Below are 17,993 nucleotides of genomic sequence, written 5' to 3' on the forward strand. Positions count from 1 at the left end.
AACCTCAGCCCTGCCTCTTCTGCCCAAGACCCCACATCTTCTGGGGACATGGAGGTGGCCCTCCCCTCCGCTCTGGTCTGACAAGTCTGTTGGCCCCACAGGGTTGAAGATGTATGTTGTTCACTCAGATTGTGTCACACTTGGGCTATGTCTAGACTGCATCCCTCTGTTGACAAAGGGATGCAAATCAAGCACATCAAAATTGCTAATGAAGCAGGGATTTAAATATCTCGCACTTCATTAGCATAAACATGGCCGCCACTTTTTTTTGAAACAGAGCTTTTTCGAAAAAAATGGCAGTCTAGATGCGGATCTGTCAAAAATAAACCCTTTTTCGACAGATCCTGTATTCCTCAAAAAATGAGGTTTATTTTCGACAGATCTGCATCTAGACTGCCGTGGGTTTTTTTTTTCCTTTCAAAAAAGCTCAGTTTCGAAAAAAAGCGGTGGCTATGTTTATACTAATGAAGCACGGATTAGTTAAATCTCTGCTTCATTAGCAATTTCTACGTGCCTAATCTACATCTTTCTGTCGACAGAGAGGTGTAGTCTAGACACAGCCTTAGAGAGATTGGTAGTGTAATGACAAGCATTGAAGGCCCTTACAAGATACATACAGTGCACATTACAAATGTTGCCACTTACATAAGTAGAGCTTTGTGCAAATACAAAATTTGCATCCACATCTGTATCCACAAAAATGAGCCCTGGATATTTGCATTGATATCTGTGGATATAAAGTGGATGCCTGCAAATTTGCAGGGTTCTAAATGTAAAATTTGTATCCGCATCCATATCTGCAAAAATGAGCTGTGGTTATAAAGTGGATATCCATGGATTTGTAGGGATCTATACATAAGGCTTCAGTCCTTTAAACACAAATCTAGGTAACTTTACCCATGAGAATAATCAAATGTATAAACAATATGCAATCAGCACTGCCATATAATAGTATTAGCTCATTTTTGCCAAATGTGACTATGCCAGGTGTGTGTCATTTCACTCTAATAGCCAGCTGAATTTCATGGCAAGAACCAACTACACTATACATTTGTAGATGTTCTGAGACATGCACATTAAGAGGGACACTCATAATATGAATGTTCTGTTTTTCAAAAGTCTGATGCTATTCTCATTAATGTCAGTAGCAAAACTGCTATCAAATTCAATTGTGCAAAATCCGGCTGTAAGGGGTTCAAATCGCTGTTCCCATCATTTAATCCTGAGCACGCAAACATACATTGAGTAGTCCCATGGATTTTAATGGGATTATTCACATGGGTAAAGTTACCTGTATTTCGTGTTTAAAGGATTGAAGCCTGAGGGTGAATTCCTGGTCCCACTGAAATTTGGTATATATGGTTGTGACTATTTTCTTCCACTATTTGATCTGAGGAAGTGGGTTTGGCCCACGAAAGCTCATCACCTAATAAACCATCTTGTTAGTCTTTAAAGTGCTACATAGTCCTGTATTTTGCTTCAGCTACACCAGACTAACACAGCTACATTTCTATTATGAAATCAAGGATTTTTTGCCATTGACTTCAGTGGGCCTAGAATTTCACAATACATTTTTAGTTTTTTTTGCCTGCTTTCAGTATTATTTCAGGTTCTAAAAACACACACACCTTTTAAAGTTGTGTAGTAATCTCTGCAATTATAGTTTCTGTAAACTAATTTTAAGATGAATTTAAAGACCTAGGATTCTAACATGGTAATTGAGAGACAGAAACTGAACAGAGATGTAAAATATCTGTGGCAACAATTTTAGTAACATGCCTAGTTGTTCAATAATGAATTTCATTCAGCAGCACTAGAAAATAGGCATTCAAGTCCTAAATCTTAGTAAACAAACTATAAATTCTTTCCTTAAATAGAAAATAGTGATACAAAACATTTATCTGGACTTTTACAGAAATATAAGTGTAAACGGGAAGGGAGGAAAAAAGACAAGTTGATATTTTACTGTAAATTCACACAGAGAAAAATGTAACGTAAAAGCCAGCATAACAAATAAAATCCACAACCTTTTGCATCATACAAAAAAGAAAAGAAAATATTTTAACAGGAAATATGTGGTTTGAACAATGTCTGTATTCTTAATTTTTTGCATTTGAAACTTAATTTACTTTCTAGCAAATAGGTAGATTTCTAATTTTGGTTATGGTAGCAAAATATACAGTAATGTGTGGGAATCAAAGCTTACTATATCATTATAAAATGAAGGTAATATTTTGTTGTAACTTTCAATTTAAGAAAAATGTTTTTAATAGGAGGCTTTTGTACTATTATTGTAACTGGGTACAACATTAAATGTATGGAAAATCAGTGGTTGATCAAAATAATAATGGTAACCCATAAAACCTTTGCAAATACCCATCATTTATACACAATGTAAAAAAATTAGCATATTCATCGTATAGATTACATTGTTGTAATGTCCATTATTTTTTCTACTAATTATTTGCACTAATATCCAAAATTGCTTTTATTGCTAAAATATGTACTTGTATACACTAAAGTACAGGTTAACGTGAATCTTTCTTACCATAAACATACCAACAGTAAATAAAAAAGAAACATTTATTTACAAAATAATGATGTATACATATTACACAAATTCTATTGTATCAAAGTCTATGTATATATTTTTACAATATTTGTAGCAACCAATTATTTGCATTGGTTAACCATAGTGCAAACTGTAATGTTGCAAAGGCAGGTTATAATTTGGGATTATTATATTGATTTTTTTTCTCCACTGCCTTTTGTCTTACTGCAGTGCAGATATCACTAGGTCTCTAAAACTATTCACTTTAAATTTAAAAAATACCTATTTCCTATGAATATGGAATATTACTATACCTGAGGAGAGGGAGAACTCATTATTGTACTGTGTTCTTTCAGCCTGATAATCGCTTTTATTCAGCCTGCTTGTGATAGCACCACTGATACTGATTACTAAAAAACTAATCATAAAAGGAATGGAAAAATTATACATACACTATGCCATCCCTAGTTTCTGAATTTGTCTGGTTTGTGGAATTATATCTTACCAGTTTTTTGCAATTCTGCACTAAAAATTCAAGTGTATAAGGAGAATTCAGATGGTGGAATTGTGATAATCCTACATATACCAGTATATCTTTAAAATACAATATTAAATGAAGCTGCAATGAAATTCATTCTCTGAAGGACAAAGAGGTTGCTTTTGTCTACTTGTGTATGTTGAAACCTGTATATGAATCTGAATAACTGAAAGCTGATTCCCTTATAGTATCAGAAATTCGTTGAGAAATCCGGTGATTTTGATTGTAGCTTATTCTTTTCACTGGTTAAAAACCAGCCATTGCATATATTGTCTTCTAGTTCACATTCTTTAGCTTGTGTTGTACTGAATATGTACTGTACAATACTCTATTGTACAGCCTGTGGGATGTAGGCTATAGCCTATTGTACATAAATACAGTTTCAAAAACGTCAGAGGGGACAGAACTTTTTCGGGGGGTAGAGTCCATGTTTTATGAAGTAATAGATCAGGCAATGTGCTCATGAGCACCCACAACGATCTACTACCATGGCTGGTATCTTTCCATATATTATTTGTTCTTTTCCATTGAAATATAACATATTTATCGGTGACATCTTGGTGGGTGTGCAGCAGGGGCCTGCTGAACCTCTAGGGTTTGCTTGGTGGACAAGATGAGTGTGTGGATACTTCTGTAAAAATACAAATTCACATTCTCCAGAGCAGTAATTAGCTTTGTATCTCTTGGGTGCAATAATCCAGTCCCATCCAAAAGCTTCAAAATCCACAGTCAGTGGGTATCGACAGCATCGGGATTCTGTTGAGTGCTCATCACAGTCAAGACCAAAATCCCTACGGGATCTTTTTGGTGTGTCTGTAACCCTGACCTCTAAAAATGGATTCTGTGTGAGAAAGGAAAACAGTTGGAAATATTATTGATGAATAAAGTATTTAACATTTAAGTGGACAAATTGAGACATGAAGAACCATGCAATATCTCAGACACTCAGATTGTGTTGCATCCTTTAATCTTCTAGGTGTTCCTGACTACGCTTCATATACTTTCAAAGTTTCTACCCGTTTTTCATACTAAGAAACAGGATTTTCACACTATTTCCTACTAGCGGGAGTTACCTGGCATTGCTCAGAGAACCAGAGGAACAAAATGTAGAAAAACAGTAGTCTATTATCTTTTTTTGAATGGTAGAAAAGTTGCACTGATTTCTGTAGGGATTAAAATATAGGTCCGTGTCATCCCCGGAGGGGGGGGAGGGTGTTGTAAGTGTAGCAGTCTTGACCCAAAAAGGAGTGCTAGAGGGGGCCACAAGTTTATTGCAATAGGGGTTGAGGTACTGCTACCCTTATTTTTGTGCTACTGGTGGATAGCAGCTTCAGAGCTGGGCAATTAGAGAACAGCAACTGCTGGCTGGAATCTCAGCTCTGAAGGCAGAGCTGCCACCTGCAGCAGCACAGAAGTAATGGTGGCATAGTATGGCATGGTACTGTGTTGTCACCCTTGCTTTGCTGCTGGTGGGGGCACAGAAGAGTGATAATGCCATTCCATGCCACCCTCACTCCTGCAGAGCTGCTGGTGTCAGTGTTGCCTTCAGAGTGGGCTCCCAGCCAATAGTCACCATTCTTTGGCCACCCTGCTCTGAAAGCAGTGCAGAAATAAGACTGGCGATACGGTGACCCCTGCAATAGCCAGATTTCATTAGGGAGACCCAATTTCATGGTCCATGACTATTTTTTCACAACTATGAATTTTGGTAGCGCTAAGTATTGCTTTACTGGTATAGGTAATAGGTTCATAAATATACTTATGCAGACTGTAGGTGATTATTGCTTTTCAAAGATTAACAACAAGGAAGGAAAAGATGTCCTTAATTTAAGACCCATTGTGAGGTTCTCTGTTTGTCTCCTTTATATGCACGTGTAACTCCCATTATTCAGAGTGTGAAGAAGTTCCCTCTTGTTTTGAATTCAAGAGCTTAGTTAAGGTTACAAGATTTGAGGCAACTTCTTCTCAAGTGCAGGAACCCAGCACTTTTCATTTTGTGCTATACGTTAAAAAATAACTTTTCATTAAGTAGCGTTTTAGTATCTTTTCTTTACTCCTGGATGTGAGAACAAATATTTTGCCCTTTTCTAGCAGCTTCCATTGAATATAAAACCCTTTACAATCAGAGTAATGCAAGTCTCCCAGCATCCCTTTGAATTAGTACTAAAGTAGTAGTAAATACCTCCATTTTACAGAATGGGAAACTGACACACAGAGAGAGACAGCGATTTGTACAAGATCAGAAAACAAGTTTGTCGTGTCATATAAAACCCTTGTCTTAAATCCCACTTCTATATTTTAACCCCTAGAAAATGCTTCCACTTCCTGTCTTCAAAATATAATTTAAAACCTGCTTTCCAATTCCAACTTTTGTAAATGGGTCTATAAAATAGGAGACGTTTCTGTGGAAATTTTTCAATAGAACTTACCAGTCCATCTTCACCTGGTCCTGGGAAAGTTACTGCAAGATCTCGTCCATTCTCATCAAAAGCTTTGATTTCAATGCCTAAGTTGGATTCAGGTTGTTTGAGCCAATTTTGTAACACTGTCTTCACATCAATACTCTGCCAAATACCAGTGCCTGGGTTCATGTCAAGTTTCAGAGATCGAATTCCAGTATATCTTGTACCGTCTTTCATGGGTCTGATGAGTCTCAGGATCTGCACGAATACTGTTGTAGGCTTCTGGACTTGCCTCAAGTATATCCACAGTTGGGCCTTTACTACTTTGTTATATTGTATTTTAGAACTAAACTTAAAGAAGCAACATTTTGGTTTCCCTTCCATTTGCAATAGAAAATCAGCTATAAATGAATGGAAAGAATAGATTATTGACCTAGGAGCAGAAAGGAACTTGCATAAACAAATCAGAAAAAAAATCCAACCTGTATAGTACATCTTAATAAGATATGTTATCAGTGGAATATTAGTAGCAAAGATGGCATGTAACTTAATTTATTATCAAATACACTACAAAATTAAGAATTGAGAGTTTATGGCATTATTTAACTAACATTAAGAATCGTTGTACCTCAATTTTTAAGCAATCTACAAGTAATATGTTATTACAAGAAACCAATGGTCATTTTCTGAACAACCATTTTCTGAACATCAATTCAGTAAAGCTAGATTTACCATTTTCCAACCAAATCTAGTAGGATCGTTATTCCTTGTTATCTATTCACTTTGATTTCTTTAGCTAAGGGGTGAACACATGCGGAAATTTTAAAATGATGGGGAATAATGAGATCGAAAGAGGCTGCAGAGGAACATTTCCTTAGAATTCTTTCAGAATCTGAGTACTTGTACTAACTGAGCAGCTGTACCAGCCAGTCTAGGAAAGGAACACTTCCTTCAGCCAAAAATTACCTGAGGACTGAACACAGTGTACAGCCTGGTTAAAGGAGTGAGTAACACCTTTCTGAAATTCCCTCCTTCAGTATCTTACAAAAAACACATTGAACAGCAAACCTACACTTTCAGATTAGACACTTCTGTGATGTTATGGATGTTTCTACTTATACATTATCATTAGTGCCAGCATATCATATAAACAGAAGCAGCTGTGTTCAAGCTACAGTATCTTCTAAATTCCCTTCCTTTGTTTTATGATTAAGCTGTCTGTTAATATACTAGTTTTAATCTACGGGTGTATATTTCTTTTTATTTGAATTATGTTATGGTAAAGTGTTTTCAGTGTAGTAAGCTAACTATCCTTGGTATGCAGTGCAGGTGCAAAATCTATTAGACCCAGGTGACAGTCTCCATGGTAAGGGGGTATGAGAGCAAAGTAATAATTTCTGATGGTGCAGAGTTACAATATTCATAACCTCATCTCTTTAGATATTTACTTGTGTAATACACTAAAATGGTGGTTGGGTGTTTTTTATGAAAAGAGTGGAATTGTGAAGTGACAGATAAACAAAATATAGATCACCTTTCTTCACTTGGCAAAGAAGAATTAGATAATAGTAGATTATTGTAAATAGTGGGCTAAATGTTGATTAGCTGGCCTTTACCTACATCACCATGATCAAACATCTATAATGTATTCAGTGTTGCTATAAAGTATCCTACACTATTCATTTAGCCTATATATTTTATAGTCAATTAACTTCTATAAATATGTATGTTCTCTAGTAGCTACAGCTGCTGACATTCTGTTAGGTGTGTGTACTGTAGCTCTCTGTTGCTAGTAAGATATCTATGCCTTATGTCCCCTGTCTTCTTTTCAACTTTTGTCATCATATTCATAAATGTTATTTTGAAAAACAGCTGCCATAGCCAAATACTTTAGCTGATTAAGAACATAAGATACTATACTATTAGCTGTGCAAAAGATACTTGATAGGAGTCATGGCAGATGTTTAGCGCTCAGAAGATAACTAAGAATCTGCTCATTCAGTAAATGCCTTCATTCTTTGCTGACACAACTACTGGAGTTGATAGATATACATGGATGCTTCAACATCTAAAACCTATCATTCTTACACTTACTTTAAATATATAGTTTACATTCACTGTTAACTGTTACCTGTGTGGTGCAAGCTTATAAGATCAGCATAGGAAACAACTATTTAACCCTTTATTTGCACTTGTTATAGTGTATTATAGTTAGAATGTTCTAAATGACATTTTTGTCAGTTTCTAGTGCAGTGTTTTAAAAAGTTGTGGCCCATAAAATCCTTGTTAAGAGAATTATAATTACCTCCTTATTTGCACTTATTTCTTTTTACATCTCTATATTTACTGTAGGAAATACCTTAAATACTGAAAATACCGAGGTCAGTAAATTGTGAATCTTAAATAGCAATCTTAAGCAATTGGCACGATTTTATAAGCTATTACTGTGCATATTCTAAGGAAGCAGAAAAATAATACAATAAAATAAAAGATTATAATGAGGTCATTGGATGATGACTCAAACTATTTAAAAATATGCTCTTCTCCCTCCCTCTTACATACTTCTGCCAGCAGCCTGTTAGAAGAGACTGAGACAAGATTTGTTGCTCTTAAGCAGTAGGACAACTGTTTATCAGTAGAACAGTATGATATTAAAGTAGCAGGACTACTTACACTCTGTAGGCATTGTAATAATAGTCTCAGTTGTAGCATGATAATCATCGTCTTCCAAAGAACCATCACTGCTGTCATCTCTCTGGATGTCATATTGATCAATCAGTTCTTGCAATGGAGGAGCTTTGGGTAAAAGCTGTTTTATAGTATCCCTGCTAATATTAGGAGCTTGCTCCAGACGAAGTTTGCTGAGGATTTGAATTTTTATGGCTTCTATCCTGGAAGATTTCGTATTTTGCCTCCAAGTACATGCAATGCACAGTTCATCTTTTTCTGCATTCTCTTTTGGCTGACTACTGTCATTAAGAGCCACTGGACCAAGTATAATCAGCACAAACAGGTAAATATAAACATAGATTTGTAGCTTTTGCATGATCTCACATTTGATGCAGTCGTTTCCCTTCCTTGCTTTCTTATGGTTTTTTTTTCTTTCAGTTCTAAACAGATCCCTAAAGGCAAGTATAATCCGAGAAACAACTTGCCACACTGGTGAATCATATATTTTCCAAGAGGACTTTTATACTCCAACTTTGGGTAGACTCATGTCGTCAAAACCGATGATTGGCTGTTGTACCAACAATGAATCTAGCTGTCAGAGGTTAAAGCCCTGTCTGTCACAAGTCACTAGATAGCATTTTGTTACAGCCAAGGGTGAACTGATTTATCTGACCACTCTGTAGAGGATATCTCCTCACATACTGAAGAGGATATATTTCATATGATTATGGACAGCAGTACTGAAATATAGCATTACCATTCTTAAATATGAAGTAACTCTTTTATTATTAATCAATCCATATGTTTTTGAAACAGTTAAAAACTCCAGTCAATATTTTTCCTTCTAAAAAGATCATACTCTAAAAATATTATTTATACCACATACGAAAAAATACTTTCTAACTATATTAGATACAGTTTTCAGCAGATTTATGTTTATGAATAATTGAAATATTGTTTATATATTTCTGTATAGCTTTACCAAACATTAGTGAGGCAAAAAACTAAATTCAAAATTCAAAAGCAATATGTGTAATAAGTATTTCAGATATGTATGATTACAAACACTATACATGGCTGTTTATTCAGTTATACTATCATTGCATATCAAAATCAACATAACGGAGCCTATATCGTATTGTAAGTACTGTATTATGTGAAATGTTAAAATGTTAAAAAAGTTGCCATTTCTTAACACTAACTAACTCTTTGCTAAGTAGGGTCCTGTGCAATGAGTACAATATAGAGAGATGCTTAATATAAATTTTTTTTCAAAAATATCATGGTTATATATTTCTCTAAGCATAGCATTAACTGATTAATATTTTACCAAAATATAATGGCTTGCCAGATGCTGGAAAAAATACAATATTTTAATATTTCTGAAGCCTACTATGGATAAATCATGGATGAAAACTTAGTCCATCTTTTATATTTCTACTAGAGCTTAACTAAAATTATCCTTTCTGTTCAAAAAGACTTCTTAATCGTGATATTTCATCTGGTATCTTTTTATGTTTCTATACTGTACTTGCAAATACTTACAAAGCTTTATATGGTCTTTATATACTGAAAAGGCACATCTTACAAAAAGAGTCTTCAGTATGCTTAGACACCACAGGCTTTGTTTCTGTTTTTAAAGAAAAAGCTTAAGCATACGTGAGATGTGTATCTGTATAAGAGTCATAAAGAAATGTATCTCTGTATGACGTATTTTATGGACATATACTAGATTGCTGATAAAAGCTTACTGCAATATAACTAACATTTGATGTACACCAGCAAAAAGTAAGATGTTTATAGTTAATAGAGACAATCTGTTCTTAACTCACACGATTGCTGCACATACAAACCATGCAATTTAGCAAGATATATGCAATATGTAGATTATCAACGTGAGTTTAAGAATGGATTGTCAGCCTCACCTTTGAGACTCCTTGCTTCTACTTTGCATACAATCTAAGGCATTACTCAAACTTTTTTGCATGTGTTCATTTAGGGTAAATGTTAGTACACAGGTTTTATGCAGTGTTGTTGTGGCCATGTTCGTTCCAGGACATTAGAGAGACAAGGTAGGTGAGGTAATGTCTTTTATTGGACCAGCTTTTGTGGTGAGAGAAACATGCTTTTGAATTTACAGAGCTCTTCTTGAGGCTTGTCTCTTTCACCAATTGAGTGAATTTGGTCCATTAAAAGATATTACTTTGCCCAACTTGTCTCTCATATACGCAAATTGATACGATAGAATAAGACCTAAAGTATTCTTTGGTGGTCTGTTTATCCACTATATATCTTCAGAATATGCAGATTCATTACTGACATTTGACAGTGAAAGTTGAAGTAGAAATGAAAAGTAAATCATGCTCACCAAATCCAACCTGTAGATTCGAGACCAGACACTATAGTTCCTAATTAATTGAAACCCCACAAATAAGTCAGCTGACCATATCGTGACATGACTCTACTCCTCAGTCATGAGTGCGATCTCATTTACATCAATTTAATTCCTCACAGTTAAAATTACTCACAAGTGTAAATTGGTGTAAACCAGAGAACATACTTCTGTCAGGATAGAATATGGCCTAATGTAGTATTGTAATATATTTGATTTAAACATGCATTTATACTAATTACTATTGTGGCTGCTACAATTGTATGTTATTTTAAACACGAATTTTCAATGTTGTATTCTCTAAAGATGCTAGTACAGCACAATGTGTGCTGTAAATACATGTTTATAGTGAAAATATTTTTTGAAAAGCATTAGCCCCATTTAAAATTCCAATGACTGGGCCTTTTACTTCCTTTTTTAAACTACAGGAATGCTGAGGGACTGAAATGATTAAACTTGTTTTTTTTCCCAAATTCCTTTAACTTTAAAATAATTGGTGTAATGCAAGCAGAATTTTGTGTAAATCGGAATTTGTTCCTGTGGAGAGATTGTGTACATGCCAAGTTTCAGAGAGGTGTACATTTTTATAAGAATTATAAATCCTTGTGAAGCAGAATTCACAGTAGAAATAATGACACAACCATTGACATCACACTAACAAAAATACTGAGATTCCACTGCTTGTACTGGAAGAGAGTACGAATGAGCCGTACAGAGAAGGACTGCCTCTGAAGCTCCAGCAAGGGGCAAACTCAACTCCACTCTTTGAACAAGCTAAGTGTGCAACACTCAGTGCTAGTTGGCTATGCTCAGCTGGCCTAAGGGGAGAAGAATGATGCATGGCCACACCTTCACTTCACTTTCCCTGTCTCCTTCAGTAAGTCTTTTACCATCTTAGGCATAGTCAACTTGGATTGATGTAGCTACGTTGCTCAGAGCAATGAAAATTTTGCACCTTGAGCAATGTAATAAGGTTGACACACTGTAACCTTCTGTAAATGCAGCTAGGTCAACAGAAGAATTCTTCTGTCAGCCCAGTTACTACCTCTTGAGGGATTAGATTTACTACAATGGGCCATTCCATTCTGTCATTATAGTGAGTATCTACACTATTAGGCTGCTGCAGCTGTGTTCACTGTACTGCCTGTAGTGGAGACATTGCTCTAATGGAGTGTTTACACTCCCTACCCTGATTGTGGCTGCCCCATAAGCAGGGTCATTAGGAAGGGGAGAACTGCTTGTGCACTCTCACAAATTTGATGAATTTGCACAGAACTAGCCACATTCTGCCCCTTGATGAAGTACTGACAAATAATGTACTAAAAAGGAAGATTAAACCCATATCAGCTGACATTCGGTGGCAAGAAGGTTGTCTCATCAGCAGTCATCCAACCCTGCTTGGCATGTAGAAGATGTAGCAAAGACAAAACGTAGAATGGTAAAATAGCACGTATGTCAAGTACAATATAAAAATATGTAACTAATGTTGCCACAAACGATATTTTCCAATTCCTCTGTTGTTTTGCAAAGGCATCCTATGTCAGCATTTTGTTTACGTGTTGTATTGTGCATTAGCATTAGAGCAATTTTCATCCTTGGATCCACTCCTTTCCCTCAATGGGGCTGCAGCAGTGTAACCAAAATAATTTGAGCTGATATATTTATCATATTCATTGAGCAAACTGATTTCAAGAAACAACGGAAGTGTGAAGAAAGTGTTGGATACAAAGATAAAAGTTTGCATGAGGCCAATGGGTAGATAATATTCCAGAGAGAACACGGATCAAACATTGATCCAAGGAGGATCTTTGAAAATGAATAAAGGAATTGAAATATATTTTTGAAAGACACATCTTGCTGAATTTCAAGAGTGTTTTAATATAGTCTCTCAGTATAATGGCACTAATACCATTTTGTTTTGAATGTAACTGATAATTGGGAAGGAGGGATGTGTGATTATCACTGGTACAATTGTTACCATTCTGTAAAACAGCTGGTGTCAGTCATAGACGTTCAAAAATCATGAGTCAAGTCTCCCAAATCATGAAATTTTAAAAATCATATGCTCTTTTTATTTTTCTTCTAGTTTTTCAGCATTTAGGATTCATGTTTTCAAACCTCGCAAACATGAGGACTAGAAATTAACCTGTTAAAAAATTACTGGAATTCTTACACGTCACGTCAGCAGCTAGAGCTTTAAGAAAAACATCAAGTATGAGGCTACATCTATACTGCGCATTGTTGTGCAAGAAGATATGCAAATGAGGTGTGTGATGAATATCGCCAACCCTCATTTGCATACCTAATGAGCCGCCATTTTGCGGAAGGGGGTTTTGTGCAAGAAGGAGCTGTCTACACTGCTCCTTCTTGTGCAAAAAACTCCTCATGCGCAGGAGCCGTTCTGCCACTTATTTTCAGGAAGAACGGCTCCAGTGCAAGAAGGGATTTTTGCACAAGAAGGAGCAGTGTAGACAGCTCCTTCTTGCGGAAAACCCCCTTCTGCAAAAATGGTGGTTCATTAGGTATGCAAATGAGGCATGGTGATATTCATCCCCGCGCCTCATTTGCGTATCTTCTTGCGCAATAATGCGCAGAATAGACATAGCCCTACAGTAATGAGTTTCAGCCGCCTTTCAGAACCCAACCAGCTTTTCAGCATCCTGACTTTACCAACCTAAATTTAAAACATTCTGAGGCATTCTTGAAGTTAGTGGCCAAATTTGACCCTAGTGAAGTCAGTGGAGCTAGGATTTCATCCTAGCTCTCCTGTTTGCCAGCACAGATCCATCCCACAAAGCTGTTTCTAGGCCAGCTAAGAATATTTTAGTTCACAGCAGATTCCATTTCAAATAGTTGGGCATGATTCATTTCTCATATACTAGTATAAATCAGAATCAGACCAAGAATGTTTTCATATATAACTACACACTTAGTTTTATATTTGTCTTACTAAGGGTTTTCTAGGCACAATATTTTAAATGTATAATATCCCCTAATAGAATAGATAGCCAATTCAAAATTAAGTGATATATAGAGTATCGTTTGTAAAAACACACAGAGTAGTGCCAGGATGACTAGAAGTCCCAGGATTTTGTCATATAAAAGTGCTTGTTACCCCCACCCGTCACAATTTTTACCCCCTGCTATCTAGTCACCCCAGAGAGTGCTGAGTAAAAAGAGAAATTATAAAGACTCCTAATTCAATATATGTTTTTAAAGTTTTCAGCTGTTTGTTTGTGGAACAAATGCAACACTGATGCCTCTTTGTTGAACTGACCATCTGCAAATTGTTTAAAGACTGGTCACAATGGCTCTGAAATGATCAAATAGTGGAAATGGTAAACTAGTATGCAATCTGCTGAATTATGTCTATTCCCTCTTTATTGGTTTATGTGCCTTATAGATAAAATAGAAACAACACCGGAATAATCTGGGGGGGGAGGGGGTTGAGAATGAATTAGCATCATTTCAGAAAATACTAGCAATGTTATAGAGAATTAAAATCTAAAGGCAAAATTGTGATCTCAGTTATGCAAATGGAAATTAGCAAATTATAACAGAGTCACTCTTGATTTACTCTGGTATAGTTGTGATAAGACTCTGAGCTGAAGTCTTATGCAAGGAATTGTCATAATAGTAATAATAATACATTCATGAATGGCTAGATTTACAGCATATAGAAACATCCACAATTAATATGCAAATACTGTAAGATAATTGCTAACCACATGCTGAATGAAAAGTACTGCCACTCAACCAAAATATGTTACCTAATTGTTAGTTAACATCTCTGAATTCTTTAAAAATAAAAAAAAAGTGGAGGGGAGGGGACACTAATAATTTTTCTACTGTAATTTTTCCAACAAATTATTCTTGTATGTCTTCTAAACATAGTGCTACATTGTTAGCTACTGGAAATCAGCAGCATTTTGGTGAGTTTTTTTAAATTGCTTTCATTAATCAATAAGAGAGGCTGTGCTCATATTTGTCAGATTTGAATTTCATTTCTGGGGAAATAACTTCCTTTTCTTATAATGACAAGAACAAACAAGATCAAGAATATTAAAAATCTGTTGATTAGATCTAGTAATTTGCCTGTTTCATCACGATCTAATGAAGCCATCCTGCTGTGTTTATCTATGAGAGCAATCTTTAGCACATCTTACAATGGTGTGAGTGGACTTGTATGCACTACTTGGCCTGAGTGTGATGAACTGGCTCTGAAGGACAGCAGGGGCCCAAATACCTAGCAATGCCCACACTTAACAGGGAAAACGTCTTGGTTTGCTCAGAGATGTTAAATGATGATCATAATCAAGTGATGCTCATACATTATCTGCTTTAGTTGCTGTTCAGTTGCATGGCTGCCAGCCCCAATGGAAAAATACAGAAATTCAGGAAAAAGATACTTTGGATAAAAAGTATCATGGGATAAAAAGGCCAAAGTACTTAAAAGCCTCATTACTGGCCTGTTGAGGATTCCCCCTGCATGGGCACTATGGAAGACTCCCTGTAGCAGCCTCCTGAGGACCTTTTTGCAAGACCTGACGCTAGGGTTGCTAACCCTCTTGGATTGGTCAGGAGTCTTCAGGAATTGACTTTGATCTCCCAGTGGCTATTGAAAGCAATCCAGATTTTAACAGCTGCTAAAAATCTGGTTGGTGGTGCCGTGGGGCTTTGGCTGGCTCCTGGAAGCAACCAGCCCATCCCTCTGTCTGCGTGCACTGCTCCTGCTCTGAGCACAGAACTGTAGCCAATAGGGAGCTGCAGGATGGTGTCTAGAGGTAGGAGCAGCACACACCAAGCAAAGCTGCCTGGCCAACCCTGAGCCTAGAAACCAGACATGCCAGCTGCTTCTGAGAGCTGCCCAGGGTTGCCCAGCTGGAATCTGCAACCTTTATTCTTTCCTGCACCCCTTCTTCCTGCCCCAGCCCTGAGCCCCATGGCTGTGCCCAAACTCCTACCAGGTGCCCTCTCCCTCACTCTGAACCTTTTTGGTCCCACTTTCTCCCCCATCTCAACTCCCTGCTGTGGCCCTGTGAAAATGTGCAAGAATGTGGGAGAGTGAGCAGTGGAGGAAGAGGGGAAGAGCAAACAGCTGGAGCCTTGGAGATGGGGTAGAGCACAGGGCAGGACTAGTGGTTTGTGCAAATAAACAGTTGGCAACCTCACCTGGCACAGGGGCCTGCTGGAGTGAAACAGGAGAGTTGTGTAGGTGCAGGGCTTTAGCAAGGAGCATTGGAGATTTGGGGCTGCACTGAATCCCATAGGGGAGCACAAGGGAGGTTATCATAACTTTGACTCCCAGAGCTGTATAAGGGCTTCTATATGCAGGGAAATCATAGGAAGTTAGTGTGAAAAGGTAGGGTGTGAATTTAAAGTGTAACAGGTATTCTGCAATAACTCCCCATATGGATACCCTTAGTCTGCACTAAAGATTGAGGCTGAGGTGTAGCTCTGCCTCACATTATCCTGTCCTGCACTGAAAGTCCACATAGACAGCTGAGCGCTAAACAGTCCTTGTGTGTTAGATCGAAGAGGGAACTTTTCATGTACAGCAGCATGCAGGGTACATATGGGAGTTACTGTATGGTAGATTGACACCTCAGCTTGCTATGAACCAAGTGTTCAGGTAGTCAAGCTTAAAGAGATTACGTTTTTGTGATTTAACTTAATCCACTTTCAACGTGCGTTAACCTAATCCGCACAAAGCATTTCATGCAGAATGAGAGAGTTCACGTGGGGAACTAGTACGGAATAACTATTGTGCTCTAGCTATTCAGGCTGTGTAGGCAAGCCCTGAGTTATGTTCCTTCTCCTCTTATGTGGTAAGATCTGAACTTTACATTACAGAGGTAAGTCACAGAATCTCCCCCTGGTGAGACTTGGCCAGCCATCTTGTTTCTCTTGCTTATTCTAATGTTTGCAGTATTTGTCCTTATTGAACAGCACTATAGAACGGAATGGAAAAAAGATATTCCTGCTATAGAAATCCATACTATTATTTAAAATTTTTAAGAGAAAATACAGTTGTATTATATTCTGTGGGTTTTATTCCACCACAGCATCCACTACTGTGGTAGCTGATGACTGATCTCGTGATAATGGTTTCTATGGAACCCTATTAAAAAATTCTGGTGAACCCTATTGGTTTTTAACTCTTTTTACATTCTGTTATTAACCTTGTATTAGGTTAATACCAACTGGATTCCTGCATTTGTGCCCAGAATTCCTGAAATCCTGATTCAATATAGGAAGGGGGAGACATGGGTTTTATAAGTGGATGTCACATAGCAGCCTCTTTTGCAAAATTCTCAGAGCCGTGCCCATCTAATTTCTCTTAGCAGTAGCCTGCCTAGGTGCAGATATAAGGTAAATCTTTGAAAACAGATATGATCCAGTGAGTGCAAAGCTCCCCAGAATTCCATAGCCAAAAAATCAGAGTGGATATTTAAATAATTGTGTTAGCATCAATTGCTCATTCCATGACCTTTTAATAATTATTTCAATCTTTATATCATTGGTGAACAACCTTAAATTCCTCTACAAAATAGTTATTTTGCCTATTAGCTAAGTTTCATTATTTGCCAATATAAAATTATTTTATTTTTAATAATTAAAGGGTATTTAATGGACTGTTGAAGAATTATGATCTGTGTATTTGTATTTTTCTAACATAAAATGTACATGAAGTATTTAAAAAAATAAAACTCTTGAGTTAAATGATTTAATATGTACATCCTGTCCCCTGCTGGATCATTTTGGAACTACACAGGTTTGTGAATTAGAGAATCTGTATCTAATATAGTTGTGTAAACAGCATGATTTTTAATGATTTTTATGCTCCACTGTAAATGAGATGGTCACATTTAACAGCTGTTTGGAATCCAGACAAATGTTAGCAAATGCTGTTTTGTAGAGTGCAACTTGTTCTTGTTCTGGCCCTGCCAACAAAATGGGCTGAATTAATTCTCATGATAACTCTTATGACCTAAATGGAGTTATAGCTGGGATGAATTTGGCTCTTCATTTCCCACCACACTCTCATTATAATCCCTGCTGTTTATATTCTTCTCATTCCTTGTTTCCCTCTTTCGTCTCTGCTGTATATAGAGCCTTATACACTGTATTGATTGTATGCTGTAACTGCACCCTACAGAAGCTGGAACACACAGGGCAGAAATAATGTCCTTTAACATCTTTGTGAAGTTCTCTGCAGCTATGGTGCTATGTTGATATTTAATTATAGGGCTATCCTTCCATTCTTTTCCACTTCTTCTGAGTTTAATAATTAATTTAGAGAGAGTAGAGAGAACCTCGGTTGTGGTTCAGGTCTGTGTATAGCTGCTGTTAGAATTTTGGATTGTGAGTCAGTGTATGGTGCATTCATCCTAAAAGTTAGAATAATTCTGGGATTGTGAATTTTAACATACAACTCCA

At 36.7% G+C, this 17,993-nt stretch overlaps 1 protein-coding gene across 1 annotated transcript; it reads right to left on the minus strand.

Annotated features, from left to right (window-relative positions):
• Positions 1 to 513: 513 nt before the first annotated feature.
• MSTN (myostatin) lies at positions 514 to 8,707 on the minus strand. Its single transcript, XM_075934173.2, has 3 exons — positions 8,165 to 8,707; positions 5,519 to 5,892; positions 514 to 3,930 (listed from the first exon to the last, which is right to left on the minus strand). Exons 1-3 carry the CDS (start codon positions 8,535 to 8,537, stop codon positions 3,550 to 3,552), a joined length of 1,128 nt encoding a protein of 375 aa, XP_075790288.1. The 5' UTR covers positions 8,538 to 8,707; the 3' UTR covers positions 514 to 3,549.
• Positions 8,708 to 17,993: the final 9,286 nt, after the last annotated feature.

The sequence above is a fragment of the Pelodiscus sinensis genome, chromosome 7 (genome assembly GCF_052426305.1).
Source record: "Pelodiscus sinensis isolate ZL-2025 chromosome 7, ASM5242630v1, whole genome shotgun sequence".
NCBI lineage: Eukaryota > Metazoa > Chordata > Testudines > Trionychidae > Pelodiscus > Pelodiscus sinensis.

What these genes read in the sequence shown, in the direction of transcription:
- MSTN (XM_075934173.2), bottom strand. Translation starts at nt 8,537, where the DNA reads ATGCAAAAGCTACAAATCTATGTTTATATTTACCTGTTTGTGCTGATT. An exon ending in TATTACAATGCCTACAGAGT is followed by an intron (nt 5,893 to 8,164) that starts GTAAGTAGTCCT and finishes ATTCATTTATAG; the next exon opens with CTGATTTTCTATTGCAAATG. An exon ending in GACCAGGTGAAGATGGACTG is followed by an intron (nt 3,931 to 5,518) that starts GTAAGTTCTATT and finishes TTTCTCACACAG; the next exon opens with AATCCATTTTTAGAGGTCAG.